Source organism: Bidens hawaiensis, unplaced genomic scaffold (assembly GCF_021521415.1).
Source record: "Bidens hawaiensis isolate Kalapana, Puna unplaced genomic scaffold, B.hawaiensis_p1.1 tig00011436_1, whole genome shotgun sequence".
Classification (NCBI taxonomy): domain Eukaryota; kingdom Viridiplantae; phylum Streptophyta; class Magnoliopsida; order Asterales; family Asteraceae; genus Bidens; species Bidens hawaiensis.
Window position 1 is genome coordinate 596,363 of NW_027491890.1, and position 17,298 is coordinate 613,660.

Sequence of the window (17,298 nt, forward strand, 5' to 3'; positions counted from 1 at the left end):
CTAATGCGTGTTGAACCCCAGTTGGGAAAAACACGAAACTGCAGCTTCAATGTTGGAGACTACATACTGCGTAAACAACGAGATTCCGAACCAAGTGCATATCGGCTCGAAAGGCTCGATGACACTCCCATCCCAAGAACATGGAAGGGAGCTCAATTACACAGGTTGCATGTAGATCAATTCCAAACTTGTAAAGAAAAGGCCCAGAGCCACTTCTAATGGAAATGATTCTCCTTATCACATTGACGCTGATGATCTTACATTTGTACTTATGAACTTTCCACACTGATATGCCGGTATTCACCGCATAAATAAGTGGAGACGTCGTTGCGTGTGGACAGCGGCAAAACCCGCATAAACACAAAAAACGGCCAACCTTCACGCATGTCAGTTATAGGTAAAGTTGAGTCATCCCACTAAATGAAACTGCCGGTCCTACCCGCACAAATCATGATAGAGGAAACCGAACTAACCTATTGACAACCGCGCGTCGAACGGTTAATTTATTCAAAACACTGATATGCCGGTCTTCACTGCATACATAAGTGGGGAAGTAAGTCGTTGCGTGGGGACGGCGGCAAAACCCGCATAAACACAAAAAAGGCCAACCTTCACGCAGGTCAGTTATAGGTAAAGTTGGGTCATCCCACTAAATGAAAGTGCCGGTCCTACCCGCACAAATCATGATAGAGGAAACCGAACTAACCTATTGACAACCGCGCGTCGAACGGTTAACTTATTCAAAACACTGATATACCGGTATTCACCGCATAAATAAGTGTGAAAAGTCGTTGCGTGGGGACGGCGGCAAAACCCGCATAAACACAAAAAACGGCAAACCTTCACGCAGGTCAGTCATAGGTGAAGATCGGTCATCCCACTAAATGAAAGTGACGGTCCTACCCGCACAATCATGATAGAGGAAACTGAACACTAACCTATTGACAACCGCGCGTCGAACGGTTAACTTGTTCAAAACACGATAATTGCTAAGTTAAAAGTATGCACGAGCGAATCATATATGGTTTATGCGGCAAAACAAGTGCCAAATTAAGCTATAATATGCATGAGCAAGTCATATAACGTCTATAAAGCAAGTCATCCAGTTGAAAGTGGCGATCCTACCCGCACAAAGATTTATACATTCCATAAAAATTCAAGTATTACAAGAATGGCCGGGTATCTACCCGCCTACAAGAGTGTAAATCTATACAAAAACATAAACCTATCCTAACAGTGGGAAGGGATCTAAAGGTTCAAGCTTCAGGACCACTCCCTCTAAACCCACTTGTACCCGCACCATCAGTTGGCTGTGGCGGTTCAAGGAAGGTCTTGAGAATGGTTCGCCCATCATCAGCAGCAGCAACTTCGTTCACCTTCTCCACCACCGGATGCGGGAAGGCAGCATACTGGTTCACTGCTTGGTCATACGCAGCTTCAGTATCTACATCATATAGAGGGAAGTTGGAAGGCGGGATGCCCTTCTCAACAAACCCCAGACCAAGCAAGAAGCCAGCCTTTTCCCCATCCTCATGAGAAGCGTTGAGGGCTGCGCTCATGGCATCGTCGTAAGATGTGTCCGTGAAGACCCGATGCACAACCTACAAAACAAAAATACAAGTGTCAAAACCTTTTCCAAGTATCATGAAAAGCGTAAAGACATTATGAAGCTATGCATACCTGCGACAACGCTTCTCGTAGAAGCCATTCCTTGGTAATCAGAGCTTCTTGGAGGGTAGCTTGAGCTTGGTTGCGGGCGCGTTCGGCTTCATTTTTGTTAAGGTTGGCAAGCAACACTTCCTTAGAAGCAGCCTCTTCAACGCCCTTCAGCTTACGCTCAGTATGGTCAAGCATACCCCTCTGATCCAAGATCTCTTGAAGCTTCTTGGCGTCTTCCATAGCCAAAGCGTCATGAGCCTGCTGAAGCCTCTCTAGTTTGGCTTTAAGCTCCTCATTTTCGGCGCGCAGAGGTTCAGCAACGGCTTCAGCCTTGGTGGCCCTCTCGGTCGCGTTCCGCGCAGTTTCCTTAGCCAACCGAAGTTGTTCGTTAACAGCTTGGGTAGCCTTGGAACGGGCCTCGATCCGGGCCTGCACTTCAACCTCGAGGGCCTTGAAGGCCTTTTCCTTCTCCGCAGCAATTGCGGAAAGTCTCCTGTTCTCCTCCCGGATAGCCCGCGCCTGAGCTACTTCTTGGATACGAGCCGCCTTTAACTTGTCGTTTTCACGACAAAGCAGCTCGACGCGCGGCTGCATTCGGGCAAGGAGAATTCGAAGCTCGTTTATCAGCCTACCCTCCTGGTAGCTTGACATAGCCTCTCCCAGTGCACCACAGGGGGCGGCGTGGCGTGCCCACTCGACGCAGTCCACAGCCGTCCGAAGGGTGGTTCCCCGGCGGATGTTCCACCGCGGAACATACACCTCATTCGAATCCGACACTGAAAAAACAAGAAACAGTTAGGAAAAGATGAAAAAAAAGAGGCCAAAATAACCCTACGCACCTGTAGGGTCGACAACAGGCCGATAGCCACCAAACCCATCACCTGAACCTAACGGATATCCATCCAAGAGGTCAGGCAGATGGGAAGGAGGCAGAGATTGGCTAGACGCCCCAACCCCAAACATACCTGCTGAACCGGCCGGGGACGAGGTAGTCGCCGGGGCCGGAGGCACGGTCGAAGCCGCTGCGGTAGAGACCATCGGAGGTGAACTCACTGGAGGTGAACTCACAACCGTGGCCGCCGCTGTGGAAGAACCCGCAGAAAATATCACCGCCGGCTCAGTGAAGGATTCCGTGAAGATCGCACTGACAGCCGGCGGGGATGATGTTACAGTTGGAACAGTTGCCTCAACAGGATGAGCAACTGAACCAATACTGCAAACAGGCGCATCCGCCTGGGTCATCGCCTCGGGTAGGTTGACCAAACCTACCGTCATGGGTCCAGAGGTGCTCCTCCCCGCGCCACTTTGGAATGCAGTTGCATCCACGCCTGCATGAAGACAAGATAGTTAAATATAATGGCGGAAGGATATGCAGTTAAAGTAAATGAAAATTATACTTACGAGTTCTCTTCAGCTTGAAGGTTCTGATAGGCGGGGGTTGAACCAGATAGAGCCGGCCTCTTCACGCCGCTCACCGTCGTCATCCTGGGCTGCTCAGAGGTGACAGCTGTCTCAACCTCTGGAACAGTGGTCTCACCATCACCAAGGTTCCCCGCCGCCTCCTCGCTTTCGGTCTCTGAGTCAGACCGATTCACCGGATCGGCAGTGGAGGCAACCTTCGCCTTCCCCTTCCCGCCAGCATCCTTCTTCCTCGCGAAGAAAGGACCATCTGCGGATTCCTCATCAGACAAAATTAGAGGAATTCCGTCAGAGGTTTGAGCATTGACAGGGCGAGGGTTAAATAATCTCTTACCTGGCCGCGTGGCGCTCAGTATCTCGTGGCCTGGCGGGTAAACCTCCACAAACCGACCCGCCATTTGCTCAAGGATGGGCAACTCATTCTCATCAAGAGCACGAGTACCCAGCCGAGCGGGACCACCAGCCTCCCGCCGATGCAGGAGCGATTGTAAGTCATTCCCCTCTGAAACAAAACGAGACAGTTAGAAGAAAAACCCTAAATCAGCAAAGAAGACGGAGCATACCGTAAGGGATAGAGTTCAAACCGTATTCGAGGACGATGGGAATCTGTGGCGCCTCCGCCCAGCATCTTTCCACACCCGGCTCATCCCGAGCATCACCATCCCGGAATCCGCAAAGCGGTAAACCGGAGACTGGACCCGGGAAATCTTGGAGAACCATTCCGCCTCCTGGTAGTTGGAAGCGTGAAGGTTCGGAAGAGCTCTCCCGTTCTTGAACGTCATCGCTATGGGGACGACGCGAGCGGAGATATAGAAGAACTCCCGCTTCCAAGACCGAAGACTGCGCTCGGTAGCGCAGATCTTCAAACCCTTGATCCGAGTGACCAATGTATACCACCCCTGGATGCACCTCCAGGAATAGAAGGTCATCAGGCGGTCGACATGGGGCTCCACGCCCAGAATGAGGCACACCCATTCAAAATGGCGAATCTTGGCGATCGCCATTGGGTGTACCTCTGTCAGATGTACACCGTGTCTCTCCAAAACACGGTACACAAACTTCGTCAATGGGAACCTGAGATTCCCATAGACGAAGAATGCGGCATACACCCCTATCTTGCCCTTGGGGGCATCATACACTGTCTGATGAGGCTTAGGAAACTCAGGCTCGAAAGGCTCGAGCATGAACTTCCTAACAATGTACTGGTACAGGTCGACGGTAAAGCACACTGGCACTCACCAGCAGTACTCTTATCGTCCTTATCAGAAGTAGACGACGGATTCTCGGCATACACGTCAGACTCCTCGGCGGTAGCCTCAAGATCATGAACAGAAGACATGTTTTGGATGTGAAGAACGATTTCAGGAGAATGCTCGACGGAAAAGTTAGAGTATTCGCCGGAAATCGCTTAGAAGAAGAAGAAAGTGAAACTGTGAGTTGAGATGCATCCTCTCCTCCCTTTATATACTCATCGCAATGAATGCGATGAATTTAATGCGGAAGAGAGAGGAAAACGCAGGTGCAATGAAACTATGACACGTGGAAAAAGCAAGCTGGCAACAGCTGTTGACAGGACGCGCGCCGTAAACTTCGCGGCCACGCGCCCGAAAATTCGCGCCCACGCGCCTGAAAAAGCGTCTGGAACGACCATATACTGTCACGTCGCCATAACTTCCTGCACGTCCTGAAACTGTCAGAAGAAACCGTCGGACTACGCAACCGTCCCTTCAACAGTTTGGACTGTTCTTATCCTTTCACCAACTCTTCGAATTTCAAAAAGATTAAAAAAGATTCAAAAGTAAGCGGGACTATACCCCTTACCTTGGCAACCAAGTAACTATAAGACAGGTGCGAGTACAGTGTTAAGGCAAAACCCTTCACATACTTAGTACCTGCAGGGAATTGAAGCCAAGAATACCTCGGCAACCAAGTAACTATAAGACGGGTGCGGGTACAGTGTCAAGGCAAAACCCTTCACATACTTAGCACCCGCAGGGAATTGAAGCCAGGAATACCTTGGAAGTAAAGTAACTATAAGACGAGTGTGGGTACAGTGTCAAGGCGAAACCCTTCACATACCTAGCACTCCGCAGGGAATTGAAACCAAGAAGGATCTTCTGGGCCATGCTTGCGGAAACGGGAATAACATCCCCGCATAGCGGGAACGTCGAGAACTAGATTGTTTGAAGCTCCAAGATGGAATTGGTTGTTTAGCATAATTGATCACTATGTTCAAAACTACCAAAACCTCATGGAGAATCTACACAAGTGGAACTCAACGCTCCTGACTTGCGAGGAGGTTACAGACCTACCCGCATCATACCCAAAGATCAAGCAGAAAAGTCGGGAATTTCTGCACGTGACATCAGTACTTCCGCGGGAAGAATCCCCATGGAAAACCTTAAAACTAAACCCTTTTCAAAACCCTTTGCTTAAGTCCAAAAGTTCACCTCACTTATTAACAATTCATGAGAAGAACATTGGACTGGGGGGACTTGAAGAGGTAGGTCCCAGCAGAGCCCAGTTGGACCCGCAAGACTCACCTCAAAGAGGGACGTCTGCGCAGTTGAACCCGCAAGACTCACCTTCAACAGGGACGTCTGCGCAAAGGCTAAACTCGCAAGACTCACCTTGAAGAGAGACGTCTGCGCAGAAACCAACTGGATCCGTAGGACCCACCATGCTCAGAGACGTGACGTCCTTACGCGCAGTACGCAAGCTGTTCCCGTAGGAAAAGCCTCCCAATGGTCGACGTACTCCGCCTGTTCCCGCAGCAACGGATACTAGCCATCAGGGAAGGCTACCCGCGCAGCAAGGCTACACGCACAAGGCACTTAACTCTTAAATAATTCAGTAATGTCACCTGAAGAAGGAGTGAGCAAGCCGGGAATACTCCCGCCCAAAGCCGGGAAAACTCCCGCCCAAATGAGCCAGTCCGTACGCTACTGGAGGATCTTTTGTACTGTACCTGACGAGGTATGGACAAAAGATCTGACCAAAGCTGCGACAGCTCACTGACAACAGTACAACGAGCAGCATGCTCTATTACTTAATGTCACTATCAGCCGCTGCCTACTCACCAACCTGTCGTAGCACGTGCATAGCCTGCAGTTGGTGGAAAAGGAATAGTACACAGCCGGCCTGGTCACTATCAGCCGCTGCCTACCCACCAACCACCAGCATGGCATGTGCGTAGCCCACAGTTGGCAGAACATGAATACTATTCAGCCGGCTGTACCTTCTTGGAAACCTACCTTCGGCTATAAATACTCCAACACCTTGGAATGGTATTATCATATTATCTTCTCTAGCAATCTCTCTTAATATACACTTATATTCAAGAGCAATCTAGTCTGATTCTCACGCCGGAGGGTGGTCACAAGGAGGTACCCCTCCCCTTTCTCAGTGATGAGCTCACGGTGTCTGTTTTGCAGGTCATCAGAAGAAGAACCATCTTGCCGGACATAACCCTCGTGGGAAACATCTATTTAACCCCCAGATTATCCGTAATCTGCCCGGGGTCACTTAGTGTTTTTTCAAGGGGATATATAAGGCTAGCTAGGGTTCATAAGTGTTCACATGCATACATACACACATATATACAACCCAAATTTCATATACATATGGTAGCTGCCATTCCTACTTGTCCTTGATATTGTTGCCACATCATCTGCTCTTCCGTTAGTAACCTTTGTTTCTTCTCGATATCCGACATTTGCACGTATGAAGGTGGCGGCACTGCAAATGACGCGGCAAAGGGGTCTTCACCCGGTGAAATGCCATTAGCTGAAGTTGATGGTAGCAATGCTAGCGGTGCTTGCATTCCGATGGTTCCAAATGCGACACTGCTTGCACTCCCCGAATTAATAGCAGCTTGTGTTGCTCCTTGATGGTACATCTCCTCAAGAAGCAATGTATCTAATCTGCCTGGAAGGGATGGTTGTTGTTTTGATAATTGACTTGCGGTTTGAACCAAAGTCGTTTCCCAATCAGCAGACTCGTCGAAGGGTTCCCATGGTTGAGTTGCGGTGTTCTCTATAGTTTCGGTTACTAATCCGTAGCCGAATATTGCTAGAGCCATTTGGTCAGAATGGTCTTGTGTTGTTGGGAAATCATTTCTAAAAGATAACAAATCACCTATATCTTGAGCCTTTGTCTCTTTATTCTTTTCTTTGTATCTTTTGGTTATTGGCAATGGCTCAACTAAAATGAGATGTTGTGTAACCTGTGGTTCTGGTTCGGGTTCACGTATTGGCTCAGGCTCAAGCTCGAGCGCAAGTTTTGGTTCGTGAATCAGCTCATATTGCTTTAATTCTATCTTTTGTTTGATAAACTCTTCCATTTCATCTAGTTTCATTTGTGAAATCTTGGTTATCTCTGGATAATCTGAAGTCGTTGCAATGTTGGCATCATTGCACCAATAATAAAAACTGTCGAGTTCTTCGTATTGCTTTGCCACTTGACAGAATATCTCAAAAACGTCCATGGAGTCTATTACATCGAGTTCTTCAAAACGATCTAGCAATATAAACACTATCTCCATTATCTCGTGGTAAAGCTGGAAGCTTTGTTTAACAAGTGGATATAAAGCCATTGCCACAATCCTATTATTGTTTGCAGCACCTGAATCGTCATCAATAGAGATATTAAATCATCATTTAGGGTGCTTACTTGACAAGTATATGAAAAAAAAAGAGTGAACTGCGGTTTTTGTCTCTTTGGTTTGTCCAAATCTTCTGTTTTAGTCCAATAGTTTCAAATTTGTGATTTTCGTCTCTGCGGTTTCATTTCACTTGCAATTAAACCCAAATTGATCATTAACCCCGTTAAGTCTGGTCGTTAAAATCATCAGCGTGTCCCTCACGTGAGGGGCATTTTTGTCATTTTTCTCCCCAAATAAACCCTATTCGTAATTCTCAAGCCCCCTTACGTGAGGGGCCGGGGTGTATTTGGGGGAAAGGGACAAAACTGCCCCTCGCGTGAAAAGTACGCTGATGAGTTTAATGAACATACTTAACGGGGTTAATGAATTCGGGTTTAATTGCAAGTGAAATGAAACCACAAGGACTATTATCGCAAATTTGAAACTATTGGACTAAAACCGCAGATTTAGACAAACCACAAGGATGAAAAACGCAGTTTACTAAAAAAACATAAAACTTTTAACATGGGTAAAACTTAAAATTAGCTGGAAAGTAATAATAGTTGAATAAAAATGTGTAACCCATTGAAAGTAGACTAGTAATGTTAACCTATAGGTTGGCAAGCAAGAAAGGAATCAAGTTGTTTCATTAAATGTTGTATCCTTGAACAAATTTGCATGTTTTGCATATTCCAAACTGGACTTGTTCCAACAACGAGGGTTCCGGGGCTTAGAAGCACATCTTCGCCCTCTGTATGCGAAAACATCCCAAACCTTCCCTCGTATTCTTGTATCGGGGAATCTAGCAGCTCACGAAGATACAAAGCATAGGCTCGTACGAAAGCCGAAAAATCCGATGAATTAGCCCAAGCCACATCTTGAAAGTTTGACATGTCCAATATGTGTGTGCCATTAACATATGTTGCTAAGAGAACCGCTTGCATAAAATCCGGGCTTCCTACTTGGACAAGACGTTGGATCAAGACGAGTGCTTTTAAGGCCACAACCTAATCTTTCGTCTTGCATAAGCGTTGAGAGATGGTTGCAACACAAGAGGCGGCATGATTACACGAATATGACGCGAGGGTTAAGATTTCTTGGATGTGATGCTCTTTTGCTAGACAAGCTTTGTGATCCGTGGCCTTAACAATAGCAACTCGAAGATCCGAAAAGGTTGCAACTTTGGCTAGGGTTAGACTAGTGTGATCCTTGAATAGGCCAAAGGCGTTCCTGAAGTTGCTTGATTCCATTGGAGATGATTCAACCGCGGGTTGACGTAATTTTTAATGAACAAATGGAGAATCTCCCTCGAGAGGCAGATTCTCCAATTGGTTGACTTCTTTTATTGTTGTCAGGTATGACTAAGAATTTATTCTTGTTAACAATTGAAGAACCTCTATGGAAGAACAACAATGTTAACAAGATTAAATTTGAATTCTTCTCTAATGTGTTGTTATTTCTGTCTAACACATAGTTATCTTAATTTTGGATGTAGTTTTTTTAGCCTTGGCATTGGATACCATAAATCTTCCTAATATTAAGCATGATAATGTGGACGATTGTGAGGAAGATAATAAAGCATCATGTCCATTTTTATCCAGATTGCTAAAATGCGCACTGGAAGACGAAAACTTGGCACGTGAGATCAAACTCATTGTTTTTTTAAAAATCGTTTAAATGATAAGGCCGGTAGGAAATTTGCTTGTTTCAAGGCTATAATCCGATAATGACCAAATTCATGTTGACTCAAAAGCGACACCTTGTGGGTCCCCATGTCGTTTTTGTTTGTTTTTTTACTAATTTATTTTTCGGGATTGTTGTCGTCAACATAATGAACCTAACTGATAACGACCTAAAATAGTCAAGGAATAAATTCAAACACGCACAAAAGAAAAAAGAAAGCCGGTTTGTTAAAAAAAACAAGTGAAGAACCATAGTTTGTTAACACATGTGATCTACATGTGTAGATGACGACACCACAAACTAAGAGGTGTCTTCCAAGACCATCTTTGCCATGATTTAATTCCAAGACCAACACTATATTCACTAGCAAATAAACATTGAGGATCTAAATAAGGAGGTATAGCTCGGAGACGAAGATGATAACATAATTGAATGGACATCACTACCTCTAGCAATCTAGTTTGATAAATATTAGTTTGTGTTTTATGATAAATGTTGCATCTTCGTTCTATTTATAGTTGAACTTACCAACGGGGTTTGTAATGGCTACCTCGTCGGTATTCGGTCTATGACAATGACAAACTTGGAAAGCCTAATGTATTTACTTATTATTTTTTTAAGTAAAAGACGTTAAACAAATCATTTCAAAATAATTTTTTTCTAAAGTTTGTCCATAGAATTAGTGCACACACATTGGGTGCCCTACATATGGGCAAAAACGCCATGTTAGCGGGTGGATTGGTTTCGGGTTAGCGGAATGTATTCTTTAATCTAACTCGAACCACATATTTCCTCGTGTCTTTTAGGATTCACATATAGTCTTATTTTGGGTAAACTCGTTTTAAGCTCATTTATGAATGTAAGTAATATCTACCAACTTAATAATAATAATAATAATTTAAAGAATTTACTCCAAATAATTTAAAGAATTTACTCCAAATGAAACAATATTCCTAGTGTCTTTTAATTGTTTTTGAATAATTGGTTTATATAGTTGGCTCGTGATTATAAAACACAAATACAAGAGATTAAATAATAAATGGGTAGTTGAAATAACAAATAAAAATGTTGAAAGTAAAGAAATGATGCGAATGTTTGAAAAAGAAATTTAGTTTTAAAATATGGTTATGGAAAACTCGAAAAAGTAATAATTAAAATATATACTATAAATTTATTACTTACCTTCTCTTAAATCTTAATATCAACTTTTCATAAACTCTTACAAGGGCTTACATATGAACATACTTATTAGAAAGTCTTGTTTGAGTTAACAATTTTTTAAGCGAATCATGTTTTAGTTGATATGCTCAATAAATGGGGTCGTGCCAATCAACCAAAAAAATATTTTTATATTTGTATCATGTTTTGGGTAGATTGTTTCCCCTAATGGAGTCTGGTTCCAACCCTATTGATTTTTATTTTCTTTTCCTTATTTTCTTTTTCTTTATTCCTTTTTTGAAATTTAAGTTATACATAATATTTTTTAAACTTTTAAAATTTACATCTATATAGTAATAAATTGTAAACTTTGTAAAAGTTACATAGGAAGAAAAATTATAAACATGCAAAAGGATTTGCTTATGAAAAAATATATATATAAAAGTGATACTTTTAAATATCTTGTATTGAATATATAAAAATATAAAAAAATTTACATTAAATATCATATATAGTATATTACTCCGTACTATTTATAGTGTATATATTGTGGCAATAGATAAGAACTAATGACATACGACCTATGTGGATGGTGTTAGAGCAGAAATGAATGAAATATTTCTGAAATCGGCAAAACTCAAAACTATAAAAGTATAAAACCTATCTTTATACCGGAATATGATTATATTAAGGGAAATAATAATTACAAGTTAACATAATAAAGTAACCATTTATTATAAATTACAAATTATTACAATCATAAAGCACGGGTTTGTTCCCGCTTTTGCCATGATTTATTTCATTATAATATTATTATTATCACTCACATTAATCTCGCAATATCACGTCATCAGCTATATCCATCAACCCACCCACCGTATCCGACCCGAACTTCCTCGCAAACAGAAACGGGTCATTCCGTTTCCTCACAGACACATCTGAGCCGTTGATCTCCTCATCACCATACCTCGGCCTTCGTCTACGGATGGCCCTGATCAACTCCGGGCCCACTTTCAATCCGTGAAACGCACGCGGGTGACCGCCATGACCACCTTTCCATTCAACGAACGTCAGTGTAGCTGCCACGCATCCACTCCTGTCTACCGTGGACATGAGCGTAGGCAAGTAACTCTCCTCAGGGTAACAGCTGTACACATTCTCATGCAAACACGGCACTTTAAACTTGGACCATATACGCGTGTCATTAACCGCCACCGTGGCATGCTTACGTGTCAAAACCGAAAACTGAGACCCGATTCGGAACTCGTCAAACGGTACTTCCGGTAGCATCGCCGTGTCCCCACGCGCCGCCCATCTCCACCACGCATTGTCCTCGTGTTCGAGTAGTTCGATGAAACTCCGTTTCCAGTTTATTAACGTTTTGTAAGTGAAATCGAACGAGTGAAGCGGGATACAAGACGGGGAGAGTAAGGAGAACATGTAGTTTGTTGGGTCGTGTAGTAGGGCGTGTGCGAGTAGGCGTCGGTGAGCTGCGGCGAGTGAGGGGGTGTGGCGGCGCTTGGGTTTGGATGGAATGGTGCGGTTGGCGAACACGCCTTGGTAAAGAAGGTTGTGTCGGAGGCTAGGGTCGGAGTGTATGTATATGTTGTATAGATTATGTCGTTTGGTTCGGTTGAAGTAACGCTCCCAGAGTGGAGCTAACGGCAATGGCCTGGTTGCTAGAAACATAAATGCGAGCTTTTTTGGTGCTCCTGGTGTTGGGTTCGGGTTGACCTGAGACGCCAGCTGAAAAAGTGCATTATCGTCATCAGCATCATTGTCATTGTCATTATCATTATCATTATTATTATTGGTATTAATATCAATATCAGTACTATTATTATTATTATTATCATCTAAATCAATTTTTTCTATAAATGGTGGCGGAAGTGGGGCGGTTGTGGGTATTTTGGGTGGTGATGAAATGGGGTTTTCTCGGTTGTAGGTTTTACGGGTGGTGGTGACGGTGGTGGTGGTGGTAATGTCGTTGATGGTGAAAACGATGGCAAGAGGAAGAAGAAGAGCGCAAAGGAGGGAGAGAGGGGTGGGAGACATGAGTCGTAGTTAATATGGGAGGTGGAAATGCTAGCATATTACAACGTTTGCTTTTGATGGAATAAGCTCTAACTCAAATGAAGTTCGAGTTCCCATGATATATACTCTATTCTCAAAGTTTATATTTTATTATTAATTAATAACTTTTTAATGGACAAGTCAAAATGGTCTCCATCTAGGGATGGCAATGTGTCCGGTTTGGGTCGGGTTTAGGTATTCCTAAACCCATACCCGGTTATGAAAGTCTATCCCAAACCCGTCGGGTTTTAATCGGGTAATTACCCGTCGGGTTTCGGGTTTTCCTATCGGGTTTTGGGTTTCTTATCGGGTTTTGATAAATTACTCGTGGGGTATACCCAACTCAAAACTCGCTAGGGTTTTAACGGGTTTTGACAAAATATAACTAATTGATTACAAAGATGGTTACCATAAACATAAAATGTCTCAAATAATTGACATAAACAAGTTTTGGCAAATAATATATATGGAATATAGTATATATATAATATAATAAGTTATATCGGGTATAACGGGTATATAATCGGGTAAATGGGTTTATTCTATCGGGTAATCGGGTATATTAGAAATCTCAAACCCGTCCCAAACCCGCGAAAAATTTCAAAACTAATTCCAAACCCTAATAGATCGGGTATTACCCGTCCCAATATGTCGGGTTTCGGGTTTTCCCATCGGGTTCGGGTTTCATTGTCATCCATATCTCCATCAAGCTATCGAGTGAGTATAACATGACTTGTGTACAAATCTACAAATGACTGAATAAGCCAATTTCTTTTTTTTGTTTTTATTAGAAACGATAACTCAGATATTTTCTAATCCAGTTTTAATTGCAATTTTTGACAGACATGTCATTAAACTCTTGGCATATGAAAATACATATCCTCATTCAACACATTTGTACCGGTATGCCCAAAACCATTTCAAACACGCTTTTTTTCGAATAAGCAATAGTTGTGTTTACATATCATACATATAAGAAGAGAGCAAAATATGAAAAAAATTCGTAATCTACTTTAAATTGGGAATCAAGCGCCCTTAGGCACGATATTTTGATTATTGACGATGTGAAAATGTGTTCAGGATCATTTTTAATGTGTGATAGAAGCCCGTCTTAATTATTTTCATGTGTTTTGGTATAATGTTTCATGTGATGACTATTGATGACGGGGGTAGCCCAAGGAAATAATAAAATGACTGAAACACTGATACGACCCAAATTAATGGTGGGCTGAACAGCAGGCCTAAGAGAGAAACTAAGAAGCCTTCTAAGCTATTGGAGTAAACGTAACTTCCGCATCAAACCGTTTCTTTATTTTTTTATTTGAATTAGTCTTTTTAGCACATGTTATTTTCCTATTTCTTGTTGGTTACTGCATTAGTGGGATAGTGGTGCATGTGGCCCTCATAATAAGGGACGTGAGTAGAAGTAGTCAAATTGTTTGCTTATTTAAGTTTTGTACTTTGTTTTAGGAAAGATATTCAGAAAATTGCCTCAAAAGTGTTTCTCTCTCTCTGTACCTTCTTCTTGAGTCTAGCCTACTCCACAGGCCTTATCATTTGGTGCTTTCATCTTCCTACCATGCCTCCTCGTAAAGATCAAGCCTCCACTGATGAGTCACTCCAAGCCTTGTGTGACAAATTCGACCAATTTCTGTTGCACAACTCCGACACCACCAACCGATCCGACGCCCGAGCCACTGCTCAATTCGAAGCACTTCAAGCAACGATGCAACAACACCTCGATACCACCAACAAATTACTTGCAGCCCTTACCAAAGAAAAGGAGGGTCACCAGTCTCCTTTCACCTTCCCTTCCAGCTCCGACACTAATACCGTGACCTCACACCCACGCCACCCTAAAATCGTATTGCCATTGTTTGACGGGTCCAACCCGTTGGACTGGCTTTTCCAAGCCGATAACTACTTTTCTCTCTATAATACCCCGGAAAACCAACGTATCTCGTTAGCGGGGTTTTCTTTCACCGGAGAGGCCTTGAGTTGGTATAAGTATCTACACAACAACAGGTTGTTGGGTACCTGGCCAGACTTTTCACGAGACCTCGAACTTCGGTTCGGTCCGTCCTCTTACGAGAACCATCAGGCAGCCCTTTTTAAACTCAGACAAACAACCACTGTTGCGGCTTATCAAGCAGAGTTTGAAAAACTTTGTAACCATGTTGTTGGTTTGTCAAGTGTCGCCCTTCTTAATTGCTATTTATCGGGCCTTAAAGAAGAAATTCAAGCCGAACTCGCAATTCTCAAACCCACAACCCTACACCAAGCTTATGGTCTATCCAAACTGGTAGAGGACAAACTCAGCCTTGCCAAAACCAAAACTTACCAACCTAAATCTTATTCATCCCCATCGACAGTCAATGTCTCCTCTTCAACCACCTCAAACACCATCCCTCCAAAGTCCGATAAACCACCCTTGCTTCCCAATCCACCTACTCCCAAAACACCTCTTCCTTTTACTAAACTGTCTCCCGAAGCCCTGCAAAAACGACGTAGTGAAGGTTTGTGTTTTCGTTGCCCGGAAAAGTACTTTCCCGGACACAAATGCAACCCCCCACAGTTCTTGCTTATCGCGGATAATGAACCGGACAACACAGAACCGACCACCGATTCCACTCTATTCGCCCTCACTGACAATACCTTTAACACAACCCAATCCAACCAATTTTTCTCTCTTTCCACCGCTGCATTCTTTGGCATCTCCTCACCTCAAGCCTTAAGGGTTACGGGGTACATCCATAACCAACCTGTTCAAGTGTTGATCGACTCCGGTAGCACCCATAACATTATTCAACCCAGAGTGGTCTCGCTCTTGAAATTGCAACAACAACAAGTCCAATCCTTCTCGGTGATGGTCGGTAATGGTGACCACCTATATTGTGAAGGAGTGTGCCCGGCGTTAAATATCGCGCTACAAGAAACCACATTCACCGTTCCCGTGTTTATACTTCCGGTAGAAGGTGCCGACGTAATACTAGGCTTGGCTTGGCTACGGACACTAGGTCCAGTATTAGCAGATTTTTCCATACCCCAACTTACCTTCAATGTGGGTCCCAAGGCCACAACTTTACGTGGAGAAACCCATACAAACCAAGTGTCACCATCAACCCTTCAAACCCTTATACACAAAAATAGCATAGCCTCCCTACATGCTTTGTACTTCCACTTTGAAGCTTCAACCAAACCCATAACACCTTCCACCATCTCCCACCAGGACCATAAAATCCACCAACTACTACAAACATACCACCACATTTTTCAAACACCAACCCAGTTACCACCTAACCGAACCCAAGATCACCATATCCCTACGCTACCCATGTCTCAACCAGTTAATGTAAAACCCTACAGATACCCACACTACCAAAAACAGATTATGACCACTCTCATATCTGAAATGCTTCGTGATGGGGTTATAAAACCAAGCCAAAGCCCTTACTCTTCACCGGTGCTCCTTGTCCGTAAGAAAGATGGCTCCTGGCGGTTCTGTGTCGACTATCGAGCCCTAAATGCAATCACAATAAAGGACCGCTTTCCCATTCCCACAGTCGACGAATTACTAGACGAGTTACACGGGGCCACAATGTTTTCAAAGATTGATTTAACAGCGGGTTATCACCAGATTCGAGTGGCCAGTGAAGACACGCACAAGACGGCATTCCGAACAATTGATGGCCACTATGAATTTCTTGTTATGCCTTTCGGGCTTACGAATGCACCATCAACGTTTCAAGCGACAATGAACGATTTGTTTTGCGATGCCTTACGTCAGTATGTTCTGGTCTTTTTTGATGACATACTAATCTATAGTAAAAACACAGAGGAGCATCATCATCACTTACTGAAGGTTTTTGAGACACTTTCTCAAAACAAATTGTTCGCAAAACCTTCAAAATGTACCTTTGCGGTTCCATCAATTGGATATCTAGGACACATCATCTCGTCTCGGGGGGTAGAAGCTGATCCAGAGAAATTAACAGCCATCCAGACGTGGCCAACTCCTAAAACCATGACCAACTTAAGAGGATTCTTGGGCTTAACGGGTTACTACCGCCGATTTGTTCAGAATTATGCCCAAATTGCTGCACCTCTTACAGATATTCTAAAAAAGAACTCGTTTGTGTGGTTGGATGATAGCAATCGAGCCTTCCAACAGCTCAAGGCAGCCATGATCTCGTTGGTAACCCTCACACTACCAGATTTTTCTCGGTCGTTTGATGTTACTACTGATGCTTCTACGGTGGCTGTTGGCGCGGTTTTGTCTCAAAGCGATCGGCCAATAGCATTTTTCAGCAAGAAATTATGCTCGAGAATGCAGGTTGCTTCGGCCTATGTTAGAGAACTATTCGCTATCACGGAAGCAGTAAAGAAATGGAGACAATACTTGTTAGGGAGAAAGTTCAATATCTTTACCGACCAACGGAGCTTAAAGCACCTTTTAACACAAGTGGTGCAAACACCAGAACAATACAAATGGGCAACGAAACTAATCGGTTTCGACTTCGAAATCCATTACAAGCCAGGGAAGGAGAACCGAGTCGCTGATGCACTTAGTCGGCTAGACAGCCCTCAACTGTTAGCAATCTCAGTCATCAAACCCCAATGGGTGAATGAACTGAAAAACTTTTATGTGTCTCCAGAAGGTAAAG

The 17,298-nt window shown here is 43.6% G+C and overlaps 1 protein-coding gene and 1 pseudogene across 1 annotated transcript; both read right to left on the reverse strand.

The window, feature by feature from the left end:
* Positions 1–6,637: 6,637 nt before the first annotated feature.
* On the reverse strand, positions 6,638–8,970 carry LOC143537888 (putative clathrin assembly protein At1g03050; annotated as a pseudogene).
* Positions 8,971–11,214: 2,244 nt separating this feature from the next.
* Positions 11,215–12,666, reverse strand: LOC143537890 (glycosyltransferase BC10-like). The gene has a single exon (XM_077031556.1). The coding sequence runs from the start codon at positions 12,614–12,616 to the stop codon at positions 11,390–11,392; it is 1,227 nt and encodes a 408-aa protein (XP_076887671.1). The 5' UTR covers positions 12,617–12,666; the 3' UTR covers positions 11,215–11,389.
* Between the last annotated feature and the right edge of the window lie 4,632 nt (positions 12,667–17,298).

Excerpts from the sequence above, each read along its gene's own strand:
- LOC143537890 (XM_077031556.1), bottom strand. The coding sequence starts at position 12,616 with ATGTCTCCCACCCCTCTCTCCCTCCTTTGCGCTCTTCTTCTTCCTCTT.